General features: G+C 39.0%; 1 protein-coding gene across 4 annotated transcripts in view; it reads left to right on the top strand.

Moving 5' to 3' along the window:
• Nucleotides 1–19,672, top strand: part of MAP3K20 (mitogen-activated protein kinase kinase kinase 20) — a 243,589-nt gene that overhangs the window by 86,450 nt on the left and 137,467 nt on the right. For all 4 annotated transcript variants that reach the window (XM_089690496.1, XM_089690494.1, XM_089690497.1 and 1 more), the window contains exon 3: nt 15,598–15,685. In XM_089690496.1, coding sequence (XP_089546622.1) covers nt 15,598–15,685 — 88 coding nt within the window. The remainder of the gene's footprint in view (nt 1–15,597; nt 15,686–19,672) is intronic.

Genomic DNA, 19,672 nt, shown 5'->3' with positions numbered 1-19,672 from the left:
TATATATGCACAGTGCTGTGAAAAAGTACTTGCTCTCCTTTTTTTTCATATTTATAAAATTTAAATGATTCAGATCATCAAACAAATTTTAATATTACACAAAAATAACCTGAGTAAATAGAAAATGCAGTTTTTAAATGATTTTATTTATTAAGGGAAAAAATCTGTTTAAACCTGCCTGGCCTTATGTGAAAAAGTAATTACCCCCTAAACCTAATATTGGTTGTACCACCATCAAGTGTTTGCTATAACTGTAAATGAGTCTTCCATATTGCTGTTGAGGAATTTTGTCCCACTCTCATTTGCAGAATTGTTTTAATTCAGCCGCGTTGGGGGGTTTTCAAGCATGATCGGCATGTTTAAGCTCATTCTACAGCATCTCAGTCGGATTTAAGTCTGTTTCAGTGTTGGTATGATCTTTTTTATGAAATTGAGTGAGTTAGTTTTATGCCAGATGTAACCTTCCAGAAAGTTCAACTTTTCTCTCATAAGTCCACAGAATATTTGCCCAAAAGTCTTATGGATAATCAAGATGTGTTTTGGCAAATCTGAGCCGAGCCTGTGTACTTTTTGGTCAGCAGTGGTTTTTGCCTTGAAACACTCCCATGGATGCCTTTTTTACCCAGTCTCTTTCTTATTGTTGAATCATGAACACTGACCTTAACTGAGGCAAGCACTGCTTTAGATGTTGTTCTGGGTCCTTTTATGACCTCCTAGATGAGTTGTCGTCGTGCTGTTGGAATAGTTTTGGTAGGCCGGCCACTTCTGGGAAGGTTCACCACTGTTCTAGGTTTTCTCCATTTGTGGATAATGGCTCTCACTGGAGTCCCAAAGCCATTGAAATGGCTTTGTAACCTTTTCCAGACTGATACATGTAAATGACTTTGTTTCTCATATGGCGTGTTGATCTTTGAGATCTTTTAGCTTCACTTTGTCAGATAGTTTCTGTAGAAGTGATTTCTTCTGGCAGTAATCACGCCTGGGTGCGGCAAGTTATTTAAATCCATTTTTAAAAAAAATGTGGTTAATCACAGTTCATGTATGATTTAGCAAGGGGGGAGGAATTACTTTCATATAGGGCCAGGCAGGTTTGAACAGCTTTTTTCCCTTAATGAATGAAATCATCATTAAAAACTGCATTTTGTATTTACTTGGGGTATCTTTGTGTAAAATAACATTTGTTTGATGGTCTGAATCATTTAGGTGTGACAAATATGCAAAAGAAAAAAAAAACAAAAAACACAGCACTGTATGTATAATATACCTGTGTGTAGTTGTCAGATCCTCTTGATATTGACATCACTTTTTGTTTTGTAAATTTGGATACAAGGGAGGAAAAATACTTTTTTGGTCTTTGACATGAGATGCAGGGTGCTTTCATGGTTGTATGACTTGTGTCTCAGAAAGCATTTTTAGAAGTGTTCTTGCTGTAAGGTTACAGGAAGGGTCACCTGAGCAGGCACTCGCAGAACAGCATGAATTACAGAAGAAAACAAGTAAAACTGAAATGGATAACTGGTTTTGCTGGGGGTAAAAATAGCATTACTAGCCCTTAAGAGCAAGTTTCAGCTTCTTAAAGACGGGAATGTGAAGAGACCATTACTTCACTGTTGGAGAGTGCAGCTTGATATTACATGTTGTCTCTGTTCCAAAATGTCGCTAGACCTTTCCAGCTAACATTTACTGTTCTGTCCTCCGCAGACAGTTCAAGAAACCTGGAGCCTTAAAGTAAACGTAGCAGTACCATGAAAAGAGTGAACAGGCTGTGCAAGCACAATGCAGGTAGACCCCTACAGTTATTCAGGTGCCCTGAACTCAGAACCTCCGTAACATGCCAGTTTAGACCCTCGATGGGCGAGTTATGTGCTGGGTATGCCCTCAAGCATGTTCCTCTTGGCCGGTAACCCTGTCCATCAGAGGATAGGGGAAGGTGAAGAAGTTCTCAGCACTGACAGTCTTGAAATTGGAAAGTTACAGCAGCCTGGGATTCGTGGCACCTGGGACACTCGAGGGGTCTCCTAAAGGTATGTGTAGGCAATATAATGCCACAGCCCGATGAGTAGCTTTAAATTAATAACAAGTTATCGATAACGATTGATAGAACCATTAAAAAGTGAAATGCTGTGCAGAGGTCTGGTGTTGAAGGAGAGAGAGGATGTTAGTTAGCCATTTTTTTCACCTCAACCCCCCTGCCCCATCACCCAGCTCCTCCCATTACCTCTCAGGACCCTTCCCAATCCTACTGCCTTTACCCCCCACTCCAAATACTCTCCTACCTAGTTAATATGCTAAAGTTCTTGCACTTGAAAGTGATTTTTGTTTTCTACATGCCACCTTCACACTTGCAAATGGGTACATACAAGAGATTTCACAATGTGTAAGGATTGACTCACGCCCGTTTTCTACTGGAATGTGAAACTGTTTTTTGTATTCTCTAGTCAAAATATAATAATACAGAGAGGCCAACATGGGTAAGATAATTATGTATTGTTGAGATTTTCACCAGTATAATTAGTGTCCTGACTGACCATCAAACAGACAAAATGAAGATTTTTCTCTCTGGCACGTGAATCCCCAGTTAATTGTTCTGCATTAGGAGGAGCCCATCAGGGGGTTGTGACACCATCACTTGGCTGTACAGCTGCAGCAGAAGTTTGAAGGAACTATAATTCCGATGGGGAAATTTTTATGACGATAGTATGCAAGCTATATAATAAGCTAGTGCGTGATTCAGGTTGGCAGCTGATACAGGATGCTGTGCAATTAATCTCTAAATGTATTGGAATGAAGACAATGCAAGCTTGGTCCTTTTAATGTTTAAAGGAATATATTACTTTTGATGTTCTTTATGGACTACCTCTGTTATGGATTCTCAATCGGTAAATACCTTTAGCCCCACTCCAGAGATCTTGCTCGGTGGTCCACAGTGTTTTTGTTAAAACAGATCTGCCCAGTAGTGCTCAGTGTTTTATTTAAAACAGTCTATGCCAGGCCCTGTACTGTACATCACAGTCCCCATCATTCCTATAGATTGCTTTATACTTTTCATAGTGCAGTTATCCCCCAATAGATTGCTCTGTACTTTTCATAGTGCATTTATCCCCCTATAGATTGCTCTATACTTTTCATAGTGCAGTTATCCCCCTATAGATTGCTCTATACTTTTCATAGTGCAGAGGTCCCCCTATAGATTGCTCTATACTTTTCATAGTGCAGTTATCCCCCTATAGATTGCTCTATACTTTTCATAGTGCAGTTATCCCCCAATAGATTGCTCTATACTTTTCATAGTGCAGTTATCCCCCAATAGATTGCTCTGTACTTTTCATAGTGCAGTTATCCCCCTATAGATTGCTCTATACTTTTCATAGTGCAGTTATCCCCCTATAGATTGCTCTATACTTTTCATAGTGCAGTTATCCCCCAATAGATTGCTCTATACTTTTCATAGTGCAGTTATCCCCCTATATATTGCTCTATACTTTTCATAGTGCAGTTATCCCCCTATAGATTGCTCTATACTTTTCATAGTGCAGTTATCCCCCAATAGATTGCTCTATACTTTTCATAGTGCAGTTATCCCCCAATAGATTGCTCTATACTTTTCATAGTGCAGTTATCCCCCTATATATTGCTCTATACTTTTCATAGTGCAGTTATCCCCCTATAGATTGCTCTATACTTTTCATAGTGCAGTTATCCCCCTATAGATTGCTCTATACTTTTCATAGTGCAATTATCCATCCTTATGAAAGAACTGGAAGTGCAGTGTGTGTGCATGGCTGGCACAAGGCCCAGTCAGGACTGTTTTGAACAAAAGACTGTGCGACACTGAACAGATCTTAGGAGCAGGGCTGCAGGTATTTACCCGCTGGGAATCGGTTATACATAGAGGAAACTAAATGTGAACTGTTTATGCATTGAAGAAGAGGGAGCCCATAAGTGACAACTTTACTTATGGACTCCAACAGAATTGATTTTGTGCTTCCAGGTTAAAATATTGGCCTATAGATGAGACGAAAAATACGTTTTTGCTTGAAACGTATTTTATGGTTTGTATTGATTTTAACTGTTCACCCGCTAAGGGACACGTTACTGTGTGTGGCCGTAGTATTGATATGATTATGAGATATATTGAATTTCATTTATCTCACCTAAGTAGTGCTGCTTTCAGACCTTAAATATATACTTGCAGAGTATTTTTGATGTATTTTTCAGCAGCTGAATTATAATTTCAAGTTCAGTTTGACACAGTATATGTTTCCAAAGCGCACATGTTTCAAATGATCAGGCAGGATTTAAACTGTCTGTAAGATTAGTTACCATTTCCATGTGTTTGGCTTCAGTGGTTGCTGTAGAGATGTTTGAGGACCATTTGTTTTGTTACAGTGTGTGAGAAATTCGTATTTTGGGTTTGGTATTTCAGAATGCCAAAAGTATGCTGACACAAAGCCAAAGAGATCCAGCCCAGATCCAAGGCACATTTTACACCAATTTAAATATAGTAATGGCTATTGTTAGGTTGAGAAATATGAAGCTAATTTAATCTCTTTGTAGAGTTTTGTTACTCCGCGGCTTTTGTTATCTGATTTAACGCACGATAGTAACACAAAAAGTGAACCAAGACATTTTTTTTTCACTCTGATAGGGGTTATATCAGGTGTCACTTGATCATGAAGTGAGATAAATATGCCAAACAAAGATGCATGCTGCAAGAAAAAACAGACAGAGGTTCTAACATGCCCACAGAATGTTCATAATTAGGAAAAAAAAAGACCATTTATCCCAGTGACAGCAACAATGGGGCATAATTTCTCCCACTGGCTCCAGTGATGGGGCACGGTTTCTCCCACTGAAATCAAGCATGAGGTACCATTCCTTCCATTGACACCAAGGATTGGACATACTGTAATTTCACTCACTGACTCGACACTATTCCTCCCACTGAAACCAAAGAGGAGGCACCATTCCTCCAGTTGATACCAATGGTGGGACATAATTTCTCCCACTGATACCAATTATGGGGCACTATTCCTCCCACTGATACCAATGATGGGCCACTATTCCTCCCACTGATACCAATGATGGGCCACTATTCCTCCCACTGATACCAATGATGGGCCACTATTCCTCCCACTGATACCAATGATGGGCTACTATTCCTCCCACTGATACCAATGATGGGCCACTATTCCTCCCAATGATACCAATGATGGGCCACTATTCCTCCCACTGATAACAATGATGGGGCACTATTCCTCCCACTGATAACAATGATGGGGCACTATTCCTCCCACTGAAACCAAGGAGTAGGCACCATTCCTCCAGTTGATACCAATGGTGGGACATAATTTCTCCCACTGATGCCAATTATGGGGCACTATTCCTCCCACTGATACCAATGATGGGCCACTATTCCTCCCACTGATACCAATGATGGGCCACTATTCCTCCCACTGATACCAATGATGGGGCACTATTCCTCCCACTGAAACCAAGGAGTAGGCACCATTCCTCCAGTTGATACCAATGGTGGGACATAATTTCTCCCACTGATGCTAATGATGGGGCACTATTCCTCCCATAGACACCAGCAATGGGGCATTATTCTTCCCACTGGCACTTACGATTGGGCAATATGGTCTCACTGCACCAGCAATTGAGCACTATTCTGCCAAGTGATATGGACAACGGGGCACTAATCTTCCCAATGTTACCAACAATGGGGCATGTTTACTCATTTTACTGACAGTTAAGTCCCGCTGCCCACTAAGCCCGAGACCCCACTGATGTGGGGTCTCGGGCTTAGTGGGCAGCGGGAGTTAACTGTCAGTAAAATGAGTTTACTCATTTTACTTCCATTGGCCACAGTCTGCCCCCCTAAAGTCTGAAGTACAGGTTGGAGACCCCTATTCTATATCATTGAGCATTTTAAAATTGGCTTCTTCAAAAGCTTGGTCCACCCGATCATGATATTTTATTGTTGCATGGAAGCATTTGATAGATTATAAACTACTGCTTATATTTCTCTGGGACGTCAGTGATGGAGGTAACTGATAAAACTCCATAGTGAATCCATTTCCCTACATAGTAGCTAAATAATAGGAATGTGTTGGAGGAGCACTGGATCTCAAAAGTTAGTCAGGATACAACAGTCAAGATCTTACTCTCAGAGGCCCATAGGGTCTCTGGAGTAGTCTATAAAGCAGGCTTTCCCAACCTTTTTATGCCAGAGGAACCCTTTAAATAAGTTCAGATCCCATGGAATCCCAGACCCTTAAGCTCCATTTACATCTGAGCGTAGCATTTTATAGTGGTCTTTTTGCTCATATTTTATTGCTATTTGTTAGCCGTTTTTGAGCTTTGGCGGGGTTTTTTATTAGCCAATAGAGAAAAATATCATCTCTTGCATCATTTGTTGTTATGTTTCTCTGCTTCAGCTTTTCTATCAGCTTTCCTTTATTCATTTGTATTATTAATTTACTGTTTTATTATTAGTAATTCATTATTTTTTTGTTTTTTTTGTTAGGGTGATAATAAAGATGATAACTATAATAATAATAATAATAATAAAAAAAATGTAAAATAAATGCACAAATAAAAATAATCTTAAATAAATACTTGTAATATTAAATTAATAACCCATAACCTTAACCCCCTAAAACCTAAAAAGTTATATCATTTTTATTATTATTAATATTAATAATAATAATAATTTATTTTTTTTGTCCCTGTGTTAATAATTTCATTTTTTTTAAAGGTTAGGGGTTATTTATTATGATTTTTTATTTATGTGTATTTATTTTACATTTATTTATTCATATATTAGTATTTTTTTAAGATTATTTTTATTTGAAGAAAATCGCCAAAAACACACAAAAGCACGCAAAAACATGCCAATCGCATGTCTCTATTCTTTTCTATGAGAATAATAACACTCCAAAAACATGCAAATCTGCCCAATTTGAGCTACAAAAGTAGATCAAGAACACTGGGGAGGGAAAATGGCTAATTGGGCCCAATTTGGACATTTTCATTTAGGGGTGTACTCACTTTTGTTGCCAGACGTTTAGACATTAATGGCTGTGTGTTGAGTTATTTTGAGGGGACAGCAAATTTACACTGTTATACAAGCTGTACACTCACTACTTTACATTGTAGCAAAGTGTAATTTCTTCAGTGTCACATGAAAAGATATAATAAAATATTTACAAAAATGTGAGGGGTGTACTCACTTCTGTGAGACACTGTAATATGAACCAGGTCTGGTGACAGCGTCTCTTTAAAGAGGTTGGTAGCACAATTAGAAGAAGAGTAAAAAAAGAATCATAACCTGTTAGGAAGCAAGGGAAAAACATGGAACATTATGTAGCGTTTGACAAAAGATCAACTTTCTTTTTTTTTTCCTGTATTATTTATGAAATAAAAAAAGGTTAGTTGAATTATACCTGTAACCACCATTTATATGATGACCTAAAGTCACCATTTTTTTGTAAGTCAAAGTTTACAGATCTTCTAAAATAGTCATTGGTTCAGGATATCTATTTTCACCATCATTTATAGGATTTTGTCCACAAGCTCCTGTCTTTCTCTTTAAAAACAAAAGATTATTTTACAGTCTCTGATGGCAGTGTGTTTGAAGTTAATGCCATTTGAAAGTTAAGATCTGTGGGGAATGATATTCCAAGGGACACTATGTCAGTGTCTCAGACCCAAATACACTGCAGTAAGTTTTGGCAAATCCTTCCTGAATTTCGAATATGTGGAAACCCAATGTCTGTGTTCCAAATTTAGTACATCAGTATGATGGCTGCCAGCAAATGTGATTTATGCTTGTAAAAAATGCCTGGTCACTACTGCTATTTCAGTAAATCTGTCTTGACAACAGTATGTATAAACCAACATACCCATGCAAGTGCTACTACCATAAGGTGTTGGTAAACAACTTCCTTTTATTAATTCAAGTCTTCAGAATGCACTGTTAGAATGAAGAGGTGAGATGCAGAATTCTGACAGTGGGAAGCTTCCATGTAACGCCGGTGATTCTGAGATCTATAAGAGGGACAGTATTGAGTTTCAGAGATATTGTGCCATCCAAACTCACCACAAACACCACTCTAATAATGTGTGCATATACATACACACTATATTGCCAAAAGTATTGGTTGACCTGCCTTTACACGCACATGCTCTTTAACCTCCCTGGAGGTATTCCCGAGTGTAGCTCGGGGTAAAGTTTCAGCTCCACAAGCGATAACTCCGAGCTACATTTAGGAATACCCTGCAGCTTTGCTCCAGGATCCCTTCTGCACTTACCTTGTCCTGGGCTCCCATGATGTTCCCCCTGCAGCATCCCCGGCAATGTCCTCCGGCCGATGCCGGCATCTGCCTTCCGGGTTCCGTTCCCTGGGACGTACGGGGGACGGAACTGGTGGGAAATTTAAAAACGCAATACTCTAAAATCTCATAGTAAAACATGACTGTATCAAACCATTTCACATATATTTTGTCCCGAGTGCTTTGTCCTGTGCCCTGCCTGCATTTTTACTGTTCTTTCTGCCTGGAAACTAAGAAAAGTCCATGGTGTCCAAAAAGCTTCCCTTTTAGGTCAAAAGCGGTTTTAGACCAGCTAGAGAACAGCGATAGTAAATTAGAACCACTTGCAGAATTGTGTGATAATGATTCGTGGGGAAATTCATCATCAGACACTGAAAACGATTTTGCGACTTAGCTCAGTGATATATTTAAAATTTCAGTGTTTTTGGTTTGATTATATTATTAAATTTATTATTATTATTTTTATGATTAATTTATTAAATTATAATTTGTGATTTCGTGTTTCAAATTTTAACATACCTGGGATGTTTACTAGACTCTTGTTCAGACAGATTTCAGTGAGCATATTGCATATTTCCATGCAAAAAAATGTACCGCTTTGAGCACAGAAATACTGACATAATCAGACCGCTAGGGAGGTTAATGGCATCCCAGTCTTTGTCCGTAGAGTTCAATATTGAGTTGGCCCACCCTTTACAGCTATAACAGCTTCAATTCTGGGAAAGCTGTCCACAAGGTTTAGGAGTGTGTCTATGGGAATATTTGACCATTCTTCCAAAAGCGCATTTGTGAGGTCAGGTACTGATGTCGGATGAGAAGGCCTGGCTTGCAGTCTCTGCTCCAATTCAGCCCAGAGGTGTTCTATTCGGTTGAGATCAGGACTCTGTACAGGCCAGTCAAGTTCCTCCACCCCAAAGTGGCTCATCCATGTCTTTATGAACCTTGCTTTGAGCACTGGTGCTAATCTGAAGACCACACGAAGTTTGGAGGTATTTAGGGGTGTACTGGTTTTTGTTGCCAGTGGTTTAGACATTAATGGCTGTGTGCTGAGTTATTTTGAGGGGACAGCAAATTTACACTGTTATACAAGCTGTACACTCACTACTTTACATTGTAGCAAAGTGTCATTTCTTCAGTGTTGTCACATGAAAAGATAGAATACAATATTTACACTTCTGTAAGATACAGTGTGTGTGTATGTATGTGTGTGTATATATATATACAGTGGGGATCGAAAGTTTGGGCACCCCAGCTAAAAATTTGTATTAATGTGCATAAAGAAGCCAAGGAAAGATGGAAAAATCTCCAAAAGGCATCAAATTACAGATTAGACATTCTTATAATATGTCAACAAAAGTTAGATTTTATTTCCATCATTTACACTTTCAAAATTCCAGAAAACAAAAAAATGGCGCCTGCAAAAGTTTGGGCACCCTGCAGAGTTAATATCTTGTACTGCCCCCTTTGGCAAGTATCACAGCTTGTAAACGCTTTTTGTAGCCAGCCAAGAGTCTTTCAATTCTTGTTTGAGGTATCTTTGCCCATTCTTCCTTACAAAAGTCTTTCAGTTCTTTGAGATTTCTGGGCTGTCTGTCACGCACTGCTCTTTTAACGTCTATCCATAGATTTTCAATTATGTTGAGGTCAGGAGATTGTGAAGGCCATGGCAAAACCTTCAGTTTACGCCTCTTGATGTAATCCCCCGTGGATTTCGAGGTGTGTTTAGGATCATTATCCATTTGTAGAAGCCATCCTCTCTTTAACTTCAGCTTTTTCACAGATGGCATCAAGTTACCATCCAAAATTTGGTGAAATTTTATTGAATCCATTTTTCCTTCTACTCGTGAGATGTTCCCTGTGCCACTGGCTGCAACACAACCCCAAAGCATGATTGATCCAACCCAATGCTTAACAGTTGGACAGAGGTTCTTTTCATTAAATTCTGTGCTTCTTCTTCTCCAAACGTACCTTTGCTCATTCCGGCCAAAAAGTTCAAAATTAACCTCATCGGTCCACAGAACTTGTTTCCAAAATGCATCAGGCTTGTTTATATGTTCATTTGCAAAGTTCAAACGATGATTTTTGTGGTGGGGACGTAGAAGAGGTTTTCTTCTGATGACTCTTCCATGAAGACCATATTTGTACAAGTATCTCTTTATAGTGGAATAGTGTACCACAACTCCAGTGTCTGCCAGATCTTTCTGGAGGGATCGTGCAGTCAAACGTGGGTTTTGAATTGTTTTTCTCACAATCCTGCGAGCTGTTCTGTCTGATATTTTTCTCGGTCTTCCAGATCTTGCTTTAACTTCCACTGTTCCTGATGACTGCCATTTCTTAATTACATTCCGAACAGAGGATATTGACATCTGAAAACGCTTTGCTATCTTCTTATAGCCTTCTCCAGCTTTGTGAGCGTCAACTATTTTCAGTTTCAGTTTTCTAGACAACTGCTTAGAAGAACCCATGGTGCTGATTGTTGGGGCAAGGTCAGATGAGTCTGGGCATTTAAAACCTTTGAGATTGACATAACCTAGTCTTCCCAGACGATGATTGAGAACAATTCATGACACTGGCAGGTCTCAGCTTTGCAAAGGGGGCACTGCATGCTATAAATTCTGCAGGGTGCCCAAACATTTGCAGACGCCATTTTTTTGTTTTCTGTTATTTTGAGTGTAAATGATGGAAATAAACTCTAACTTTTGTTGACATATTATAAGAATGTCTAATCTGTAATTTGATGCCTTTTGGAGATTTTTCCATCTTTCCTTGGCTTCTTTATGCACATTAATACAAATTTTTAGCTGGGGTGCCCAAACTTTCGATCCCCACTGTATATATATGTGTTTGTATGTATATATATGTGTGTGTATGTGTATGTATATATATATATATATATATATATATATATATATGTATATATATATATATATATTAGTACATTCATAAAGTATTGTGTTTCAGCCTTATACTAGAGTTGTTTAAATTATTATTTTTTTTCTCATTAATCTAAACTCAGTACCCCATAATGACTAAGTGAAAACATTATTTGTCTATGAATGTATTAAGAAAAACTGAAATATCACATGTACTTAAGTATTTATACCCTTTACTGATTACTTTGTTCAAGCATCTTTGGCAGCAATTACAACCTCCAAGTCTTTTTGGGCATGATGCAACAATGTTTGCACACCTGGATTTGGGAATTTTCTGCCATTCTTCTTTGCAAATCCTTTCAAGCTCAGTCAGGTTAGATGGGGACTGTCTGTGGACAGCTATTTTCAGGTCTCTTCAGAGATGTTCAATAGGGTTCAAGTCAGGGCTCTGACTGGGCCACTCTAGGACAATCACAGAGTTGTCTCTAAGCCACTCCTGTGTTTTATTGGCTGTGTGCTTAGAATCATTGTCATGTTGGAAGGTGAACCTTCATCCCAGCATGAGAGCTGTAGAACAGGTTTTCATTGAGGATATCTCTTTACCTTGCTTCATTCAACTTTCCCTTAACCTTGACCACTCCCTCTCCCTACTGCAGAAAAACACCCCGCAGTATGATGCTGCCACCACCATGCTTCACTGTTTGGATGGTATTGGACAGGTGATTACCAGTGCCTGGTTTCTTCCAGACATAATGTTTAGAACTGAGGCCAAGCAGTTCAATTTTGGTTTCATCGGACCAGAGAATATTGTTATTCACAGTCTGAGGGTCCTTCAGGTGCTCCAAGACAGTTTTCTTGTGTTTTGCACTGAGTAGAGGCTTCCGTCTAGCCTTTCTGCCATAAAACCCACATTGGTGGAGGGCTGCAGTGATGGTTGTCCTTCTGGAACTTTCCCATCTCCACACAACATCTCTGGAGCTCAGTCAGAGTGACCATTGAGTTCTTGGTCACCTCTCTTACTAAGGCCCTTCTCCCCAGATTGTTTAGTTTTGCTGGTCGGTTGTGCCAAATCTTTTCCATTTGAGAATTACAGAGGCTACTGTGCTCTTCTGAACCTTCAGTGCAGCGGAATTGTTTTTTTGTAGCCTTCTTTAGATTTGTGCCTTGCAATAATCCTGTCTCTGAGCTCTGCGGACAGTTCCTTTACCATCATGGCTTTTGCTTTGATATAGTATGCATTGTCAGCTGTGCAACCTTTTAAAGAGAGGTGTGTGTCTTTCCAAATCATGTCCAATCAATTTAATTTTCCACAAGTAGACTCCAATCAAGGTGTGGAAACATCTCGGCTTCGATCAAGAGATATGGGAGGCACCAAATTTCAAGTGTTGTTGCAAAGAGTCTGAATACTCATGCCAATGTGATATTTCAGTTTTTCCTCTCTCCTACATTTGCAGACGTTTCTAAAATTATGTTTTAACTTTGTCATTATGGGGTACTGAGTGTAGATTAATGAGAGAAAAATGAATTTAAACAACTGTAGTATCAGTTTTTAACAAAATTTAAAATTGGTAAGGGGGGTTCTGAATACAGCCAGCTAGCAACAATAGACCTCCAAAGCAGAAGACCCCCCCAGCAGCTGGTTACAATATACTCCCCCACCCACATCAGTACATCAGTGGACTCCACCCCCAAGCAGCAATAGATGTCCCACCACCAACAAGCCAATAGTAGAATTCAGTGCTGGAGGTGCCAGACTGTGTGTGTGTGTGTGTATATGTATGTGTGTGTGTGTGTGTATATATAATATATATATAACGTGTGTGTGTGTATGTATATATATATATGTATGTGTGTGTATATATATATATATATATATATATATATATATATACACACACACACACACATTATGACCTGGGGACCTGCACTTCTGTTTCATGCAGACTTGCGTACCCTTTACATAGCACCCTAATGTTTGCATTTTTTCCCATATGTTTTACTTGTTTAGCTCTACAGAGAAAACTGAACAATTGTCATCATTCCCCCTACACTCTACTGCCCTCTAAAAACTTGTATGCAATAGGAAACCAGTTTGGCTGTGAGTTTTAGATTAGAACTAGAAAACCTGGGGAAGAGTCACCTAAACATGCATAGTACAGGTATACTCTATGCTTGTAATGTCTTTGATAGGATCTGTATTTTATAACAGGTTTTTCTCTATCGTTCACTGAGGTACACATCTGGTGGCCCCTAGATTATTAAACCGGGGGTTATAGTGCCATCTGCAGGAGGTGGGACAGCTCCATCTGGTGTCCTAACACACAACTGCCAGAAGGATGAGGAGGGGGTCCCAGGAGCATCACCCTGCTCTTTCAGAGGTTATGATCAGGAGGGTTCAGCTTTTCACATATGGTGGACCTGTACAAAAGTTGAAACATTTTGGATTTGCGCGTATAATCTTACTTGCGCTATCACTCGTTTCAGCCTTATTAGATCTCCGCAACAGGCATTACTTCATTTTCCAGTGGAGGGGACCCCAAAATCCACAAGAAGATTGATAACATTTTTTTTTAAAGGTGTGATAATCACTATAGCCAGATCTTGGAAATTCCCCACTGTTCAGTTTGAGTTGTTAAAGGGTAAGATGTCTTAGATCATGATCAATGAACATCTTTCATCACTCTTAAATAAGATGGCATTGTTTGAAAAAACATGGGATCCTTGGATCCAGTACTTGATGGGCGCTACAGGCTGACCTTGAAACATCTCTACCATGTTTGGCGAGGGTGCTTACCCCTACTGTTCTTCCTTTCTTCTTTCTTTCTCTTTGTTCCCTGTATAGCTTTAGAGTTTTCACAATCTACAAGGTTTTGAATTTTATACAGATCATTTCAGGAAGTCCTAATGGGAATTGGATAGCCCAACCATGGCGATGGTGGACTCTCCGGTCCTGCTAGTTCCCAACATTAGTTCCCTAAATAAATTTCAGGGGTTATTATTACTCATGTATATTTTTTTGTCGCAGACTGTTTCTGCAAATTGTGACCAGTGGACAGTCCGTTCAACTTTTGCACCTTGTTTATTGTTTCTTCTTAATGAAAACTTAATAAAATACATTGGAAACAGAAGGACAGATGTCTGTCACTTAGCTCTTTTTTTTTTCCGGTTCTTTGGTGTATTTTGTCCACCCCTTAATTGGACAATGCTTGCTCACATCCCACTGGTCTAATGGTCTATGGATCTGTGTCCCCCAATGAACGATAAAGAACGTAAAATGTTTGTACTCTCCATAAAACTCTTTCCTCTGAGTTCATTGAGGGACACAGCTTGTTGACTACGAAGTGAAGGGTTGATGGATATCTATGTTAAGTTTTAGATAATTTGCACACAATGGAAACTTTAGACCAATATTTCAAACATGATTTCATGAGACCCCTTTAAAGCTCCACGACTGTTTTGTACCTTTGTACTGTTCTACTAAGTAAAATAATTATCAACCATCCTCTTCAGCAAGCTCCACCTGCAGTAAAAAGAAAATAATCCCAATAAAAGGAGACAATATCTAGCTTTGAAGAACATAAGTGCAATCCTGACAACAAATGTTGAAGTAGTTTTATGAACCGAGCCTTGGCAGCTCTCATTTCTCCTCTTCAGTGACATCAAAGACAAAGTGAAAGATCTGACATAAATCACAAAAAGCAACTTTGCTGTTTTGAACGATTGCAATCAAAGGAAATGGTTTTTCTAACTACATAAACTATGGGAAGAGAGAGGTCACAGAAAAACACTGCCACCTTGGATACACTGCACTTTAGAAGTGCTTCTAAAAGCTGGCATGAAGCATCTGACACCTGGGGTTTGATTCATGGCGATATGGAGAATGCACGGACATAGTTGCTAATGTACATGTAACATAGACCTGGCCATTAGATAATTTCATTTTTTTCAGTCATTGCTTGTGTCTTTGTGAAAGTTGCACAACCTGGGAAATAATAGGGCAGTGATATGACTGTATGTTTTGTAGTTTCATAGCGAAACTTTTTTGGCTTTATATGAGGCACAAACTGCCTTTCATAGGTTGAGTAATTTGCAAATTGAAAACCCTTTACAAATTGGAATTCTTTTTACCTAACCAGTAGATTTTGGTGCATGGACATTGACAGTGGTATCTTTCAGTGCAGGAAAGGTTGATCTTTGGCACAGAGGATCCTAGTTTGGGAGTGGTGAATATTTGAACAAGAGAATAAGGGTAAATATTCAGGTTACAAGGAGGGTTAGTGTTAGGGTTACATTAAGGGTTATTGTTATGGGTAGAGGAAGAATTATACCAATATACATTTGCATGTGGAGAAAAATGTAACTATTTTTATATATTTTTGTTTTGCAGGCAGAAATCCTTAGCATGCTTAGTCACAGAAACATCATCCAGTTTTATGGAGCTGTACTTGAACCGCCTAATTACTGTATAGTTACAGGTAAGAATATTTTTGTTAATACCTTTAAATATTGATATGGCGTTAAATAGACCAGAGGTTGAAGAAATAGGAGTGATGCCTACAGCAATATTAAATGTAGACCTGTTCATTGTCTGATAGGAATTCTTGTCATCTGTGATTAAATCTATACTGCTTTTACCATATGTTGCTAATTTTACTTTTGGTCAATATGCTAAAAATAATCTCTAGGGTTAAAACCGTTGTGTTTTGTTGCTACTAAAAGAAATGTTCAAAAAAAAAAAAAAAATCTATACTCAGCATTGGTCCCAAGCTGCAACTGCTCTCCAACGCTTCTAAGACAAAGAACTGTATGATCAAAGACTGCTGATCACTCTGTTCTTGGTCTTCACTGAGCAGAGAGCCGGTGACTCTCACTGGAGCACCATGCTGTGGAGGGGGTGGGAGTAGCTAGCTCAGCTAAGCCTGAGCTAGTTGCCAGTCTGGGTGGATCCCGACATTAAAGAATCTCTCTAGAACCTGGACCAGCTCTATGACGCCAGCCGGCTGTCAGATAAAAACTGGTCACAGAGGTGCAGAACGAAATGCACTCCTGTGATTCATAGGAGAAGTAGGGCCCAAAAGAGCCTTAGTCCTACTTCTCCTTTTAAATAGACCAGAGGTTGAAGAAATAGGGGTGATGGATACAGCAATTATAAATGTAAACCTGTTTGTTGGCTGATAGGAATTCTTATCTCTGATAAAATCTATACTTTTTATCATATTTTGATAATTTTTTTGTTGTTGTTGGTCAATATGCTAGAAATAAATAGTTGTATTAAAACAGTTCTATTTTGTTGCTGTTAAAGGCAAATACATTGGTTTTGCATATTTTTACCATTTTGTATACCTAGCCTTGGCTGCATGTGTTTATCTCCAAACTCAGTACATTTTCTCCTGTTACTATCCCTCCTGTTAAAAGCTTGTGGATTATAGAGCTAGGTAGCTCAAGGTGAAATTTACACACACACATGAAAATATACTAAAAAGCAATGACTCATCCCTCTAACTTCCCATTGTATGCTTACCTCAGAGACTTATATTAGGCACCTTGTGCTGTGCTTACTCTTTGGAAAACCCATAGTGCTCTGAGAATCCAATATTAAAAGTGCACCCTGTATTAAATGTTTGCTAAATGAAGATTAGTTATATATGATCTTTAAAGCCCTCACTGACCACTGTAGCTGCTGGCGCTGCGGGGCAATTTATCCTCAAAGTTCACATCAAAAGCACTGAAATTGTTCATGTTATTATCTAAAGCAGCTAAGCTCACCATTTTTAAGGTTTGGGAGAAAAGTTTACAAACCTCTAACAGACTGGTATTCTTTTTGTTCGTATTTGGTCGTTTTCTATCACAGCCAGAATTGCCATGATTCTGCCTGCAATCCGAAAAAAAACCCCTGAAAAATCCCCCCAATACGTGTTCAGGTGCCATACATTCTCAATGGCACCTAAAACATGGTGTGGTTCTGCTGCGATTGCCACGCTGCAATCATGGCAAACCGCATCATGTGAAGCTTGTCACCCAAAAAGGAACAGGAGCTTCTTTTGAGTCAACAAGGTTTGCATGATGTGATTTGTGCAATTGCAGCATGATTTATCTCGTGCCAATGACAGCAGAATCGTGCCACGTTTTAGGTGCCACTGAAAATAAATCGCACCTGAACACCCGGGATGCAATTTGTCATTTTTTTCACAGCGTTTTAAGATCGTGGGCAGAATTGTAGCAATTCTGCCCATGATACAAAATGCCCAGATGTGAATGGAGCACAGAAAATAGTTATTTGCATCCCTATACCCCAAAACCTGGATGGAGACAAGCAAGTCATTATTTTATGCTCCTAAATCAATTGTACGACTAAAATATCAAGTTTATGGTAATAGAACCTAATTTGTAGATATGTTTTCCTACTACATCAGTGATGTAAGAATTGCCATAGCAGCCAACATTGCTGCTATAGGGCTTGGGAGTGAAAGGGGGTCCCAATTAGGGAGGTGTTGTTTGTTTTTTTTTTTTTTTTTGTTTCTTTTATTTTAGGGAAATTGTAATATATGTGTGTCTGTGAACACAAATCCAGTACTGTATTATTTCCAATCAAGAATAGCTGATGTCCAACCCCCAGGGGGAGAATTCTTGTAGCTGTTCACAGATCCCTTATGCAGGCTTTGCAGTAAATTGAGTTTTTTTAGCTGTCTTAAGCCCCGTACACGCAGTCCCCCTATCAGAACACAATGGCTCAGTGGGGAGATTGCTGTACTAACATTGGATATTTAGTACAGTAAGCTCCAACCCCCCTCCTCCCAAGCTCTTCATTTATTTTTTTCCGTTCATCTCACTGGGTTGAACGAAAAAAACAAACAGTGTGTACCAGACATTAATGCAGGCCATAGACTTGGAAAAAACTGGCTGTTTTTTTAACAAAAAAACTAAAAATCGGTCGTTCAATAGGCCGACGTTCCCACCAACAGTAGAAAAAATCAGCCGATTTTCTTCCGGTCTACGGCCGGCATTTAATTACTTCTGTCAGTGCAGAGAGCCCCGCTATTATATTTGACATTAAAAAGTATTGCGGTTGCAACATTGTATCTATTTGTATCCATTTCGGATACAGATGGGTTTTTTCGGATACAAATAGATACGTTGTTGCAACCGCAATACTTTTTAATGTCAAATATAATAGCGGACTGGAATGCTTCTTTTTTTTCTCCTTCTTTCTCTTCTCTTCTTTCTCTTCTTCTTCTTTCTCCTTTTTCTTTCTCTTCTTTCTCCTCTTCTTCTTTCTCTTCTTCTTTCTCTTCTTCTTTCTCTTTTTTCTTTCTCTTCTTTTTCTTTCTCTTCTTCTTCTTCTTTCTCTTCTTCTTCTTCTGCTTCTTCCTCTTCCGCTTCTTTCTCTTCTTTTTCTTTCTCTTCCTCCTCTTCCTCCTCTTCTTCTCTCTCCTCCTCCTCTTCTTCTCTCTCCTCCTCCTCTTCCTCCTCTTCTTCTCTCTCCTCCTCCTCTTCCTCCTCTTCTTCTCTCTCCTCCTCCTCTTTGGCCGATTTGTTTCCAACTTTACTGATCAAAAAAATCTGACAAAATCCAGAAAAATGGCCAACCAATTAACCCATAAACGGTGCGAAAATTGGCCGATTTTTTTTTTTTTTTCGGCCAAAAAATCGGCAGATTTTCGACCCATCTATGTCCTGCATGAGATTTATTGCCCTCAGAGCTTCTAGGCATCCTGGCCAGCACTGAAATTAAAAGTGATATTGAACCCAAAAGCCAAATATAATGTGCAATTATATATTGCACATTATGTTTTCTTTTTTTCATGCTTTTTTGTTTTTTATTTTAAAGCTGTTGATCCAGCCAGTAAATCTGCTATTTTTCAACTTCCTTTAACACACAAAGCTGTCTCGCACAATTGGCATTTAGAAAGCGGAGACTAACCATTTATCACCAACAGGGTTGCCTACAGTGATCAATTTGTTTAAATTTATGTAAAACTTATCTCAAAAGGAAAAAAAAAGTTGCCATAACTGCTTAAAAAGTGTTAGCTAGAGTCCAGTCCAAATCAAATCTGCTAGTGCATCTAACACTACCCTCTCCCCAGAATCTATGATGTTGCTGTTCAAAGGCGTCCTCATTGCTCTTCCAGTGGAATAGAGACATTCTAAGACAGGAAGTGTCTGATTACTGGCAGGATCATCAGGTTAAAATAAAGTGAAAAAGCCTAAAAAAAGAAAATGAATGAAGCCTTGTTTGAGGATCAGTAAGCTGCAAATATATTAAGGCTTTGTTTAAAGCGGTAGTAAACTCTCAGGAGGAAAAAAAAATTTCCCGTGCAAGGCAATGTCATAATGTGCTAGTATGCATCGCATTCTAGCACATTATATAAAACTTACCTTAAGACGAAGCCTTCCATCTTCTCTCGTCCCTCTTCCAGGTTCGCGGGCTCCCACGGCTTGAATGGTTGAGCCACAATGACGTC

Source organism: Staurois parvus, unplaced genomic scaffold, assembly GCF_062004578.1.
Source record: "Staurois parvus isolate SC_StPar_1 unplaced genomic scaffold, SC_StPar_1.0 ptg000530l, whole genome shotgun sequence".
NCBI lineage: Eukaryota > Metazoa > Chordata > Amphibia > Anura > Ranidae > Staurois > Staurois parvus.
The sequence above is the reverse complement of the archived record's forward strand: the minus strand, read 5'-3'. Positions and strand labels throughout refer to the sequence as shown.